The sequence below is a fragment of the Quercus robur genome, chromosome 5 (assembly GCF_932294415.1).
Source record: "Quercus robur chromosome 5, dhQueRobu3.1, whole genome shotgun sequence".
In the NCBI taxonomy this organism is placed as follows: Eukaryota; Viridiplantae; Streptophyta; class Magnoliopsida; order Fagales; family Fagaceae; genus Quercus; species Quercus robur.
The window spans coordinates 10,669,738-10,685,513 of NC_065538.1; the positions used below are offsets into that span (position 1 = coordinate 10,669,738).

Consider the following 15,776-nt stretch of genomic DNA (forward strand, 5'->3'; position numbering starts at 1 on the left):
GCTGAGTGGGTTGACTTTATTTTGGTTATTAGCCCATCAGTATTTTTCATTGATTACTTAATGGCAGAGTCTATTAAGTGACAGGTATGATCATGAAGAGAATCACTACTTTTGTGAGCAAGAATTATGTTCTATTGATTATTTTGGATCAAGTTTCTTACAATATCATATCATGTAACTTGATGAATTCCATATCATCTAGTGACATCAATCGCAATATTAATTAGTGTATTCCTTTCTTATATATATAAGAAATTTACATTTCAATATAACTTAGAAGAACAATTGTGTGCGTGTGAACTCAAATCACACTAATTGACAAATGACAATAGGCTATTAGGTGTGATAGTCTTACAAGAAATGGGAGGACGCACATAATCACACAGTCATAATTGTGCTCATAATCCATGCTTCTCAAAATTTCAATTCTCCTTCTCCTCAAATTTGGGCAAGTGAAAAATGAGGGGCCATTTGAGGGACTAAAGTCCCAACAAGCCCATGGCCATGATTTTAATTAAGTTCATCAGCCCAAAACCTAGCCTTGAAGGGCTTATAAGTCGAGCGTCATGTTTAAGCCTTGGAGTTGAGTTTAGTGGGGTGCAGTGCCTAGTATTATCCTAGACTAAACAATAATACAATATCCAAAAGTGCCTCCTTGATGCTCAACCTCCATCACCATTTTACCCACCACCCTTGTCATTGCCTTTTGATGGGATTGAATGCCTTGAAGAGCTCAAATATTTGCCTAAAGGAATCTCCCATTTGAATGATCTATATTGCTCTCTTAAAGGGAATTGCTTCATAATTGTTACTGAGTGTTGACTTCCCTTCACATCAGCAGACATCTTACTAATTTTCAATCGCACTTAAACCATTTAAGCATGTCCATATTTGCAACATGTCTTGTCGTAGGGTGCACTCCACCTGCAAACCGAATGAAACAATCTTTGTCAGTTGTTACACGCAAAAGCTAGCTAGTCTGTATTATTATCTTCAAAATAATAGTCTCATGAGCTTTGCCAATTGTCGATTTCCCTTCACATTAAAAATTATTGTCTTGTCAAATTTCAATCTCATTTATGCGATTGATCATGTCCCTATTTGAAAACTAAGCTTGTTACCTAGGGTACATCTCATCAGCCAACCAAATGAAACAATCTCTATCGCATTAAAAAGCCTAGATTTGGGTGTGGTTCCCACCAAAACCAACCCCATTCCTTAAAAAAAAAAAAAAAAGTCAATTATTGTAGTGTTGATTTAACTATCGAAGTGTTTTTGGCTAACCCTAACACTAGGTCAATCTAAGTTTCACTTAGGGTCTATAAAAAAAAAAAAAAAAAAAAAAAAAGGTTGTTTCTCACACTGAACTGACATGAAGGCTAATCCCAATTCCCATCATCTGAAAAAAAAAAAAAAAAAAAAAAAAAGGGGCCGTTTCTCACACTATTCCCATCCCCAAATCTTTTGCTTGCAGAAGAAAAGATTGCAAAAGGCAGAAATATTTAGCTTAAAGGCAGAACCGCAGAAAAAAGAAACAAATAAGAAAAGGCAGAAAAAAGAAAGAAGAAAAAAAACACTTTCACTCTCTGACTCTCTCCATCTTGATTCTAAAAAAAACACTCCTTTTAGTTGACTTACTCATCAATTGGTGTTGGCAATAGACTTGGTGTGTTCACAGATCTTCATTTCAAGTTCTTTTTTGTTTTCTCTTCCTTTGCCTCTTTTGTCTTCTTCAGCTGCTGGGTGTCTGAGGTTTTTTTTTTTTTTTTTTTTTTTTTTTTTTTTGGAAGAGGAGCTGCTAGGTTTTTATTCTTCTTTTTTGCTGAACTTTAGTTTAGTTGTACTCTTTACTTTTTTTTTTTTTTTTTTTTTGAGAGAGAGAGAGAGAATTTCAATCTATGGTGTCCGCTTTTGATGATAGTTCTTTATCATCAGACCAAGACACCAATCGATTTTTGGTGTAGGCGGGGATTGAACCCCAGATCTCTTTTTCAACCATCAGAGACTTTACCAATTGAGCTAACTGGAACCCACTTTTTTGTTTGTTCTTTTAAATTTAGATTTCTCTAGAAGGCTATCTGGCTATGGAATGGTCCGAATGGACCCCTTAAAGATTTAAAGTATTGATTCTAGACTTCTCTAGTCTTACACGTTTTTTTTTTTTTTTTTTAAAGAAATCAGATTTAGTGGGATGAAGCCATGGAGGGATAGTGAGCTCTAGGCTGGTCTCAGTCTTAGTGTGGATCAAGTTGAGTCCTACACATTTTGCTAGTGGCTTGGTCTTAGTGGATCCAATCAAGTTGAGTCCTACACATTTTGCTAAAAAAAAAAAGGTTTAATGCTACAAAAAAAAAAAAAAAAAAAAAAAAAGAGTATTGATAACAAAATTATAAATTTAGAATAATTTACTTTGTATTAATATTAATTTTAATTTTTTTATGCAAGTTTAAAGTGTAAAGTGATCATATTAAGTAAAGTTGCAATTGTGCTTTTGATAAACCAGGTTCTATTGTTTTATACATTAAATTTATATCATTCTAGTTAAATTGTAATTTTTATTATTATTATAGATTGTGTTTCATTTATTCATAAATATTTTTTAATTACAAATGTCTACTAGAAAATATCCATCTAGATATGAAAATTTTAAAAAAAAAAAAAAAAAAAAAAAAAAAGGACAAAGAGAAGAACTAATTGAATCTCAAAAAGGAGCTATGGACAAATTTATTACTAGTAAAAAACAAAATCTTGCAGAAAATTTGAGTGAAGGTTTCATAAATGAACAAGAAATTCATCAAAAAGAGTTGGAAGATAATGAAAATATACAACAAAATGATAATAACGAAGGTGGTCATGATAATGTTTAAACATGTAATGTCACCATTCTTGATAATGAAACTCAAAATAATTTAGAGGAGAGTGAAAATATTAATGATCAACCTAATTATATTCCTACAAATATTTTTGATCCAAGTCAATGGAAAACTATTGATATAAAATTAAGAGATTTGTTAGTAGAAAATGGTCCAATAAGAGTTGATGATCTAAACTTTCCTATAGATAAGAACTCTAAACATTTTTCTACTACGCATTATATTCGAAAATTACCAAATGGGGAGAAACATGATAGAAAATGGTTAGTGTATTCGAAAGACCTAGATAAAGTATTTTGTTTTTGTTGCAAGTTGTTTAATTCAAAATCTAATACAAATCAACTAGCTAATGGAGGAACTAAGGATTGGAAAAATATTAGTTCTATTCTTAAAAATCACGAAACAACCAATGAGCATATTACTAATATGAATACTTGGATTGATTTAGAACTAAGATTATTGAAGAATATAACAATTGATAAAAATGTCCAAGAACAAATTAAGAAAGAGAAAGATCATTGGAAAAAAAGTGTTATTAAGAATAATAGTGGTGGTAAAAAATCTTGGTAAAAATAATTTGGCATTCCAAGGAAAAAATGAAAAGATCTATCAAGAAAATAACGGAAATTTTTTAAGTATAATTGAAATGATTGCAGAATTTGATCCAGTAATGCAAGAACATGTTCAACGTATTCAACATGGTGCAATCCATAATCATTATCTTGGACATAATATACAAAATGAAGTGATACAATTATTAGCAAATGAAATTAAAAGTAAAATTGTAAAAAAGATTAAAAAAGCAAAATACTTTTCAATCATACTTGATTGTACCCCCGATGTAAGTCATCAAGAACAAATGACTCTCATACTAAGATGTGTGGATATTTCAATAAGTCCGATAAAAATAGATGAACATTTTGTGGAATTTTTAAAGGTTGATAATACTTCTGGAAAAGGTCTTTTCAATGAAATTATAAATGCAATAAAAACTTGATATTAATGATATACGTGGACAATGATATGATAATGGGTCTAATGTGAAAGGGAAAAAACAAGGGGTACAAAAAAGAATTCTTGATATAAATCCTAAAGCATTTTACATACCATGTGGTTGTCATAATCTCAACCTTGTCCAATGTGATATGGCTAATTCTTGTCCTAAAGCTATATCTTTTTTTGGAGTAGTACAACGTATATACACACTATTTTCTTCTTCCACAAAGCGATGGAAAATTTTACAAGATAATGTGACAGGTTTAACTCCTAAGCCATTGTCACAAACACGTTGGGAAAGTCGAATTGAAAGTGGGAAAGCAATAAAATTTCAAGTTCTAGAAATAAGAGATGCTTTGTTACAATTGGCAAAAACAAGTGAAGATCCCAGAACAAAAAGTGAAGCTGATTGTTTAGCAACATATGAGATTGAAAGTTTTGAGGTTTTGCTAGCTATGACTATTTGGTATGACATATTATTTGCTGTTAACTCTGTTAGTAAAAATTTACAATAGAAAGACATGCATATTGATGTTGCTATAGATCAATTTAAAGGTCTCATGTCTTTTTTTAAAAAATATAGAGAAGATGGATTTATATCTGCTATGAATTCATCTAAAGAAATTGCAACCAAAATGGAAATAGAACTGTAGGTACCAAGAATTTTTGCCTTTGGCTTTGGCTATTTGGCTTGATTGCCTTGCCTTTGTCTTGGCTTGAATTCTTAATCCCACATTGGAAAGATGATTTCCCTCTTTCTACCTTATAAGGCATGAACCAATGAGAAAGAGTACCACTAGTTTGGTGATCCTTTTATTGTAGGTACCAAGAATTTTTGCCTTTGGCTTTGGCTATTTGGCTTGATTGCCTTGCCTTTGCCTTGACTTGAATTCTTAATCCCACATCGGAAAGATGTTGCCTTTGCCTTGATTGGAATTCTTAATCCCACATCGGAAAGATGTTATCTTTCCGATGTGGGATTAAGAATTCAAGTCAAGGCAAAGGCAAGGCAATCAAGCCAAATAGCCAAAGCCAAAGGCAAAAATTCTTGGTACCTACAAGAGCCTATATTTCCTGAAAAACGTATAATTCGTAGGAAGAAACAGTTTGATGAGAATGTTAATGATGAGACAACACAATTTGTTGAAGAATATTTTAGAATTAATTATTTTTTATATATAGTAGATCAAGCCATTTCTTCAATTAAAAGTAGGTTTGAACAATTTCAAATATATGAAAATATTTTTGGTTTTTTATTTAATTTTGAAAAACTAAAATCACTAGATAATGATAGTTTGAAAAAAATTATCTTAATCTTGAATGTTTTCTCACACATGAAACTTATTCAGATATTGATGGGTTAGATTTATTTTCAGAACTAAAAGTTTTAAAAGAAGTTTTGCAAAATAAATGATAACTCTCCAATTAATGTACTAAATTATATAAAGAGGCTAGAATCTTTTCCAAATGCATGTATTGCTTTCAAAATATTACTAACTATACTTGTTACAGTTGCTTTCACAAAAAGAAGTTTTTCAAAATTAAAATTAATAAAATCCTATTTAAGATCAAATATGTCACAAGAAAGATTAAGTGGATTAGTCATATTATCAATTGAAAAGAAAATTTTAGCGGAACTTGAATGCAAAAATTTAATTAGTAATTTTGCCTCTCAAAAAGCAAGAAAAATAAATTTTAATTGAAAAAATATATGAATTTATAATTAAATATAATAAAAGGCCCCATTTAAAGCTTTCGCCTGGGGCCCCCAAATTCAATGAGCCGGCCCAGCTCTCATTTTGTGTTTGGTTTGGGGTGAAAAGGTGGAGTGATAAAAAATAGAGTATGTATAAATTTACTCTTATACCTCTATTTCATAACTTTTATATATATATATATACTTTTTATATAAAGGAAAAAAAAAAGGTATTGTTGAAAAAGAAAAAAAAAAACTAACATTCAACAATGAAGGAGAAAAAAAAAAGGAATAACATTATTTAGTTTAGGGGTAGGGGAAGGGATAGATGAGTAATTTCCATCCAACCCCTTCTTCTCTCCGCCAAAATTACTCAAACCAAACACTCCTCCCACCCAAAATTTCTCCTACTTACTCTCCCCGATTTTCTATAATTTCTATTTTCAATCCAACCAAATGTTAGTCTTAAGGTTTTTCTTTTCCTAGGGGTGATTTTTTTTTTTGGAAGTTTATCATATTTATTTTACCATTCTCCTCCCATTTTCTCTCCAATTTTGAGAGGTTGAAAAATAGTGGGTCCAGGAAGAAACAACTGATCTCACCAGTTTCTCTTCCCAAAAATTACTCAAACCAAACACCTCTCCCACCCAAAAATCTCCTAGATTCTCTCCACTATTTTCTCACCTTCTTATTTTCACTCTAACCAAAAGTAGCCATAAGGTTTTTATTTTCCTTACAAATAGAGGTGATGTTCACGTGGAAGCTCATCATATTCAGTTTACCGAGGAAATCCCCTTACAATTCCATCATCTTGTTTTACTTAACCCACCCACAATCTTCAAGTCTAAAAATGCTTCCATATAATCTTATAAATTCTAGCTAATCATTAATGTTATTACAAATGTAAGGAATAACAAGTGTAAGATTACATACTACTTAACCATAAGATGTTCTTCCTATGCAAGATTGTGTTTGTGAACACACATGGCTTGCAAGAAACAATGTAATCCATTTCGCTATTCATCTTGCAAGTGAGATAAAACAAAGTCTATCGCTCCCCAAATCTTCTTGGCCAAACAACTCGGACTCATGCTCCCTTGTCACAATTCTAGTTGCGTCAGAATCAACTTTGATGCAGTTGTTTGTCCCCCCACAAAGTTGTATTATATGCTGTAATCATAATTCATAAGGTGAAATCCTATTTGCTTGGATTGACTATTCTTCCAATGGGACTCTCTGTGGGCTGAGCCGGGCCCTTTTTCATTGTTCAAAAAGCAAGGAAAGTGGGTATCAAAGATTTGGGGTCCATTTAATAGAGGAGTTTGAGTAATGTTATTTGTAATTTTTTGAAATATTTGTGAGTGAAAAAGTGCGTGAAAATACGTGTAATATTATTTAAAAACTGAAAATGTTTGTCTAAGATGCTCTACCAAACGGGGCCTTGGTTTATGTGTCAGCCATATATGGTTTGAATTTTGAAACCTCAATGTACCTTCCATCACCCACTTTCCATTTAGAACCTTCCTTGATGACATCTCTAGCTACCAATAGACTCCTCCAAAACATATGTAGGGTTGCTGCCAATCTCCCCATCCATAAAAGAGCATCTTAGAAAATATCTTGATTTGTATACTTGATAGAACAAAGAGTGAGTATTATGAATCCATCGCTAAGCTTGTTTTGCTAGCATAGCTAAATTAAAAGCTTGAATATCTCTAAAACCCATACCACCTATTTCATTTTTATTACAAAGATTTTTCCAATTAATCCAATGGATTTTCATTTCATTCTTTGACTGTCCCCACCGCTATTTTGCCAATATGAAGTTAATAGTATCACATTAGGTATGACTTGAGTAAGAGTTTTAATTAAGATCTCTCTCCCTACTTTAGAAATATATTTTTCCTTCCATCCCAATACTCTATTAGTAATCTTTTCCTGTAGGTCTCTAAAATTATTTACCTTGGATTTTCCTCCAACCATTGGCAAACTAAGATACTTCTCATAGTCCTCCATAATTCTTGCACCCAACAAAGCTTGTATATCATGCTTAACTTCTGCCCGTGTTTTTGCTAAAGAAAATAGAGGTTTTCTTACACCATGTATTATTAAAAAAAAAAATCCGTTCCTACGTTATTGAAGATTGGATTATGTCAGTTAAAAAAGAAGAAGATTGGATTATGTCAATATAGTCATTTTAATTTTTGAAAATAGTTCAATGGCATCAAAATTAAAGAACAATAAAAACAATTGGACATGTTCTATTCAGTGGCGAAGCCAGGAATTTATATTTGGGGGGGGCCAAACATAAATTTAGACAATTAATTATTTCTATGTATATATTTATTATATACATACTAATAGTAATATACATACAATCTAATAATAAAAACCCAAAAGTGTATTATTTCTGAATTACCAACTTCTAAACTTGTCCATGAACCTAGATTTTTCAAATTAAATTATCACCCATTAAATATAATGACTAAAATTTTAAAAAATACTAATAATTTAAAGATTTTTAAATAAAAGACAAACAATCATTCAAATTTCAATATATATATAAAAATAGCTATAACTACAACCAAATACATGTTATATTATTTTATATATAAATAAAATGATAAAAATAATATATTTTAATCATATACATTTATGATGTTATGATACATTGATTATTTTAATATTTTAAGAACAAATAAAAAATGAGAAAGTGATAGTAGCCTACACAGCTACACACCTGCTTTTGCAGGAAGTATTTTAACCACACACATGGTTATGTAGTGGAGGAAAATTATTTAAGTGCTACCTCTACAATATTTTTACAACAATTTCACAATAAATCTTAAGTGATAAGTTGTTATTAGTTCTGTGGGGGCCAGTCAATCAACAGGCCCATTAAGGTCAGGATCGTTGGGCCTGTGGCCCATCCGATGATGCATATCCGTCCGAGAAGGCCCAAGTCAAGTCATAAGGGTAATTGCCGAGAGGGGGGTGGTAATCAATATCACGAAAGTAGAGTTTCGTGTTCGTCTAAGGACACCATACTCCTCGGCAGTATGCGTCCGAGGACGATTAGGACACGGTCTTGTTGCAACTGGACCTCGGAATTATGTCACCACTGAAGATGGGATAACAGACTAAGGGTAAGAAAGAAAAGGCAAACAAATATCTATAACTACAGTTGCCTCCGCATTAATTGCCTCTCAACCAACTCTCTGACCGCATTAATGTGGAGGTGATACCTGAACAGTAAGGAGGCAGCCTTACAGCTGCCCATAGGAAGTTCCAGGAGGCACTAGATGGGACAGAAAGAAATCCCCCGAACCCAACCTACATGTGTGTGATGAGGATGAAACACAGAGGGTGGTATATAAATTGAAAGAAGAACATGCCAAAAAGAGGAAGAGAGAGAAAAAAGAGAAGCAAAGACTGAAGAAGAAGAACGTGAAAAGCAAAAGAACTATATCGATTACAAGAAGAAAAAAACCGATCGTTGTGTCAGCTCTGAGCATTCAATATTCGTGAGGGTGAAACTTTTTATTGTACAAAAGTTAATCTAGTTCTTAATACTCACGCTCTACAAATTATATTGTTTGGGCCTGTTTACGTGCGAACCTAATATCATTTTGGGTCGTTACAAATCGAGTCCTTACAAGTTCTAATTTTAATCCACAACTAAATAACTTTTTTGCACACACGTAACAGTCAATAATAACTTACCATTTAAGATTTATTGTAAAAATATTGTGAATATAGCATTTCTTTACTAAAATAACTCTACTGTATATATACTAATTTTTTCAAATATTTTGGGGGGGGGGGGGGGGGGGGGGGGGGGCGCCAAGGCCCCCTTGGGTCCCAATGTGGCTCCGCCATTGGTTCTATTTAGCACTGTAAAGTCTCTAATATAAATGATTATTAAAAAAAAAATGTCTCAAATATAAATATACTTCTTTCAAACTACAATACTCAATAGCAAAAGAAAAGAAAAGAAAAAAAATATATATATATATATATATATATGTATATATATATATTAAAATACTCCATCCCTATTCACTTTAAATTTATTGTTTGTAATGCTTTTTAGTATATATTTAATTACATTTAAAAAGAAACTGTAATATACTCTCTCTCCCCATAGTTACATACATTTATATAAATATATAATTTGTTCGTTTCTTTTTTACATTTTCCTTCTTAACTTCTAACCTTTTTTTTGTTTTTTTTTTTTTGACAGGAACTTCTAACAATTTTTATTTCACAATTTGATTAATTTCCACAACATAGAGTTATACTTGTAAAAATTATAAGTTTTAATTTTGACAAAAATGAAGATTGAAATTCAAGGTTTAAGGTTTACCAAATATTAAATATTAATAACTATAAGAATAAAAACCAACAACTATATGATTCAGTTTGAGAAATGTTACGCTCATAACATTTTCATAATAAATCATAGAAGACAAGTTACAACTGATTTTACTTTTTTATCCATCAATTTATCACTTAAAATTTGCTTTAAAAATATTATGGACATTATATTACTTTTAATCTAGAAATCAAGTTCTAAAAAATAAAAAATAAAAAAAGAGGAAGAACAAATTTCAATAATAAGAAAAAGGGTTAAAAACTCCCGCCAAATTGTAAACCTTTTTCTTTCCACACTAATTACCGGCTACAGCCGGTAACCCAACATTCCCTCTCCCAAATAAAAGTTAAAACCCAATACCAGTCCCATTTTGATTCTCTTCTTTCTCCATTTCTCAGTCACCGGTTCACCGTCTAATCTTTGTTTCAAAAGCTTTCACTTTTCAATGAGAAAAACCGATCCCTATCCACAACCCGAACCCGAACCATCAAATCCAAATCCAAACCCAAATCCAAATCCGTTCTTCTATTCATATTCCGGGTCGAGACTATGAGCGCCGTGAACATCACAAACGTCGCCGTTTTGGACAACCCAGCCACGTTTCTCAAACCCTTTCAGTTCGAGATCTCCTACGAGTGCTTGACCCCTCTCAAAGACGGTAACTACAATCACCAAACGTCACCGTTTTGTTTTATTTTTTTTTTTTTTTTTTTTTTTTTACTTTTTTTTTAGCTTCATCTAGGGTTTGTTAAACTACTACTTGAATTTAATTAGGCTTCTATTGCATTAATATTTCGTTAATTTATTGTAAAAGTTCGTAAATTTAAAGTCTTTTTGAGTTTGAAAGCTGTCTTAGTTGTTATGACTTATGATGATGTCTTGTACTCTAGCAAGTCTTGTGTTGTTGTTCTTTGCATCTAATTAGGATAAATGTCATGTTTTATTTTGGGCATGAATTCTTTGCTTTTGAATTTGTTGAATGACTAGGAAGTTGAAAATCACAATTTCGACATTCTTGTTGTGTTCACGAATTAACAAGTGGCGTGTTGTGAGTTCGAGTCCAGGATTCAGCCTCTCCAAAAAAAATTAAAAATTGGGGGTAAGATTGTCTACCAATGCAATCGCCTATGCCAAACCGTGCAAAAGTGGGAGTTTTGTGCATTGGGTACGGCCTTTTTGTTTGTTGTGTTCACAAAGGGGTAAAGTCTTGTTGGGTGGCTATGGGTGGTTTATAGGGGTGTTTAAGGTCAAAAGATATGAATGCAAATCTTAAAATTTTTGTTGTTGTTGTTAGTCGAACCAAATATGCCTTAGCTCTAATGCAAATAAATGGGATATGCTCAAATGCGTTTTTGTCCAACCATTGATTTTGTATTGTGAAAATTTATACCCTTTAACTGGTTTAGGAGGATATGGAGAAAGAGAAGAGACCGTGGTATCAAACCTAAAGCAAAAGGTAGAGAGAAGAAAAACAAAAGGAAATGGAACCAGGAAAGTTGATTTCTCATTATTCCCTCTCTTATTTTTTGAAGGGCTAAATTGGTTACTATGAAAGAATTTATAGACCTTGTTTCATTTCTTTTGGGAACCAAACGCTTGTGTTGAAGTCGGCATCTAAGGGACAATAGGTCACCTGTTGCCACTATCTCTATTTCAGTCTAGAGCACTGAGACTAAATCTGGGTTGTATATTTCACTCATTTCATCTCCCCTTCCCCCCCTCAAGCTTGATCAATCAGAATGGGGAATTAGTACGATTAATGCAGTTTTTTTTTTTTTTTTTTTTTTTTTTTTTTTTTTTTTTTTTATACAAGATAGAGTTTCTACTTTAGCCTAATCTAAGTATATATGTGTGTGAAACTCCCTCCTGGAGACTTGAACTCCAGCCCTTACCCTCCACACCCTACAAGCATTTATACTTGTGGAGTGACCACCGCACCAAGGGTGCGTGGTGGTAGTTTGTTTGGTGTTAAGAGTGCAGTTATCTGAAAGCTTCATTTATGCAGAATGAACAAGCAGTATCTGACTTAAAGGAAGATTAACCTGGGAAAAAAATTGTAACGTTTGAGCATTTGTAATCTGATTAATTCTTCCCATAAATTTGGATGCTTTATAATTACTTTTTAAGAAAACTAAGAATCCAATGATGTCTGATCCAGTCCTGATTTGATTTGAAGTCCATCTATTGAGATATGATAGGCTTAGGTAAAGTGTTTAATAGGAAGAGAAGTTCAAAAAGTAGTTTGATTTAGTTAGTCCTGTGTTAGAATCCATGTGTTTGTTTAAGATATGCCATACACAGGATGAGACAACAAAGAAGCCCCTGATGGTTTGAAAAAGGCACTGGATCTAAGTGAGGCTTTTGGCCTGTTCCTTTTAATTTTTTCTTTCTTGCCCTGAATGAATAAGCTAATCTTCATCTTTAAGCATGTAGATGTTTATATCTTTGATAGAACTCATAGAAGAAGCATTTCTATATTTCCTTTAGAAGTTCTTTTTTGAACTCCAGCTACCAAGTACTTGAATTTGAGATACTAAAATGCTTTGAGGATGTAGCATTTTTGTCAAGATATTCTGTACATTTGCTTAGGGTAAAAGTGGCAGGTGCAGCTAAGCTGTATTTCAGTATTTGATGCATTCTTTAACCACTCGATGCCTTCTCTCTTCACCCCCACTCTCCCTGTTAGGTGGAGTCACTTAATTATACTAATGGGAATCATTCATTTATCTCTTTAAACTTTTAAATTTTTTTTTTTTTTTTCTCTAATATAAACTTTTTGTGCATTTCCCTTGTTTGTTATCACAATCTATGTAGTTAAATTTGTTTCTTTGACTTCTGCCTTGCTAGCCTTGCCATATTTTAACTCATAAAACACTGCAGATTTGGAATGGAAACTCATTTATGTGGGATCTGCTGAGGATGAGACATATGACCAACTTCTTGAAAGTGTGCTTGTTGGGCCAGTCAACATTGGCAACTACCGATTTGTCCTTCAGGTAGTTTTTGATGAATGCTTGTGCTAAGTCCTAAACTTGGTTTTCAATGCTAATTTGCTTATGAAAATAACACTAATTTTTTTTTCTTATTGGGGCCCCTGGCAGGCAGACCCTCCAGACCCATCAAAAATCCGTGATGAAGATATCATTGGCGTCACAGTACTGCTATTGACATGTTCTTATCTTGGACAAGAGTTTATTCGAGTTGGATACTATGTGAACAACGATTATGATGACGAACAGCTAAGAGAGGAGCCTCCACCAAAGGTTTCGGTTGATAGGGTTCAAAGAAATATTTTGGCCGACAAGCCCAGGGTCACAAAGTTCCCAATCAATTTTCATCCTGAGAACAATGAACATGGTGAAGAACCCCCACCTTTAGCTGAGAATGCCATTGAGACCAATGCAAATGGAGAAGAACCACTCCCCTCACCTGAAGGACCAGCCATTGAGCACTAGGTTGTAAATTGAAGCAACTGCATGACATATTGTGACATTTTGACTTCAAATTTTAACTACTGATGATTTTGGGTGAAACTGGTTTTCCAAATCTCAAACATCTCCATCCATGATATGCTTTTGTGACCGTGATCTACTGTGAATTTCCAGTTGGAATGTGTTGTACAATCACTGTACTTGGGTTGCGATGTGGTACATAATGGGTTAAAGATTTTGTATGCCATGAAAATTAAAGTTTAGGTTTTGTTTTTTGAAAGTCTTTCATCACTTGGTCTTGTAAAATTTTCCAATTTTATTGGAAAGACAGTTGAATGTTTACTGTGTTCTTTGGAGACAGTAAATCATATGAAGTGAATTGGAACTGAATGTAACCTATGCTTAAGAGTTACTGATATGAATATTTTGCCTATCTGTAAAAATTCTTGACTTCGTCATTGGGCAGAGATCATGAAAATTTTTGATATTAGGCAGTGTTACAAACTGAGACAGCTTTCTGAGTTTGCATAAGTGAACATCAATAGAAGGACCAAATTAAAACCAGTTAAAACATTTAGGCATTTGATGACAACTTTTTAAACTTTGGGGATCAATTGGAACTTAAAGCAAATTTTTGGGACCAAAATTGGTGTTTGCCCATTACTCCTAGTAATCTATAATTGCATGCATTTTGTGTACATGAAGGAAAATAGGATAGGATTGATATTGCCGGCTTCAGTCAGGATAGTTTGCAAGATTTAACTTCTAAAACTTTGCAGGACTAGAAATGATAATATATTTAAGGATATTTGTATTCAAAGTCTAAGCTAACTTGAAACTTCTTTAAATCTCAACAAGAGCTATAATTTTTTTTTTTTTTTTTTTTTTTAATTTTTACAAGTAAAGAACTTCATTTTCTTACTAAAAAAAAAGAGAATTATTTATCAACAATTTATTTTCTTGATGTGTAATGAAAAGTGAAAATCAAATCTATAGTTCCTCTTCCTCCTCAACAATTGTGCTGCCACCTCTTTGAGCACCACGCACAGCTTTATTTGCCTGAAAAAGGAAGGAAATACAATTATTTGGCAAAATTAAACCCAATGTTAGTAGGGAATAATGCTATTCCTTTGAACAAACCTGGACACATTATATTGCAGGTATAAATTTGACACCAGAATAAATTATGAGAAATTTTTTTTACACTTATTTTAAGTTTGAAAGCACTTTTCTAGTCTAGTGCTTTTGGAAGTAACTTTACATCAAAAGCTTCTTTGTAAAAAGTTTGTTAAATATAATTGTATTTAGAAAAAGTGAGACAAGAAAAAAAATTAGACATAAGCAAATAAATTGAAAAAACAGTTGCCAAACAGATTAGCACATTTCCAATAGTCATGATCATTTTAGTCCTATGGCATGGTCCCAATTTATTGGATCATTAATTAATTAGTGCCTCATTATAAAGAGCTAGTTTCTTACTTTTTTGTGCGTGCTGAATATGCTAGTTTCTTACTTGATTCCTTTAGGTTAAGTCCAAGTCATGGTTTAAAGTTAAACAAATGACATTTTCTTACCTCTTTATTCCAATCAGCTCTTAAGTTTACTATAACAATTGCCACAACTTGAACAGAAAGTCCACATAGGATACCCATCCAAAGCCCCTAATTAAAATCAAATTTCATAACTCAAATATTAGTATAGCAAAATACCAAAATTGCTACCAATGTTAGCATTTTTTTGAAGTACAATTTTTGCATCCATATTAGAACAAAACTTGTATGTAACTATTATGAATGAGATAGGGAAAGACCATATGTGACCCACTTAAATTTTTATTTTTATTTTTATTTTTATTTTTTTTAAAATGTAACTAAAGTTGTAGGTACTCAAGAATTCTTTGCCTTTGGTTTTGGCTTTTTTTGGCTTGATTGCCTTGTGGTACTCTAACTCCATTGGTTCAAAAGAATTCAATTCAAAGGCAAGGCAAGGCAATCAAGCCAAAAAAAGCCAAAGCCAAAGGTAAAGAATTCTTGGGTACCTACAAAAGTCTAAACTCTAAAGTGTTGCTTGGTTAGTTTAGAGGGAAGAAAATAGAAAAAGTAATAGGTAGTAGTCACATGTTGGCCATGTCATTATTAAGGTATGTGTAATGGGTTTATTTAACAAACACATATGAAGCTTATAAATGAGTCTATGCTCGATTTGTTTGGTATTAAACCTTATAGCTCATGGGCTTGTTCATGAACAAATTTTTTTGCTTGGGCTTGGATTGTTTATTAAACAAGCCTAAAACTAAGACTCAAGTTTGGGTTAATTATAAACAAACAAATATGAACAAACTTTTTACTGAGCCGAGTCCAAGTTGTTTATGAATATTTACAGCTCTAAGTCTAGGAATTAATGGT

The 15,776-nt window shown here is 32.5% G+C and overlaps 1 protein-coding gene across 1 annotated transcript; it reads left to right on the forward strand.

Annotated features, from left to right (window-relative positions):
• The first annotated feature begins 10,301 nt into the window (after window positions 1–10,301).
• Window positions 10,302–13,770, forward strand: LOC126725115 (histone chaperone ASF1B-like). The gene is made up of 3 exons (XM_050429639.1): window positions 10,302–10,598; window positions 12,821–12,936; window positions 13,042–13,770. Exons 1-3 carry the CDS (start codon window positions 10,490–10,492, stop codon window positions 13,393–13,395), a joined length of 579 nt encoding a protein of 192 aa, XP_050285596.1. The 5' UTR covers window positions 10,302–10,489; the 3' UTR covers window positions 13,396–13,770.
• Window positions 13,771–15,776: the final 2,006 nt, after the last annotated feature.

What these genes read in the sequence shown, in the direction of transcription:
- LOC126725115 (XM_050429639.1), top strand. Translation starts at nt 10,490, where the DNA reads ATGAGCGCCGTGAACATCACAAACGTCGCCGTTTTGGACAACCCAGCC. An exon ending in CTTGACCCCTCTCAAAGACG is followed by an intron (nt 10,599 to 12,820) that starts GTAACTACAATC and finishes AAAACACTGCAG; the next exon opens with ATTTGGAATGGAAACTCATT. An exon ending in ACTACCGATTTGTCCTTCAG is followed by an intron (nt 12,937 to 13,041) that starts GTAGTTTTTGAT and finishes GGCCCCTGGCAG; the next exon opens with GCAGACCCTCCAGACCCATC.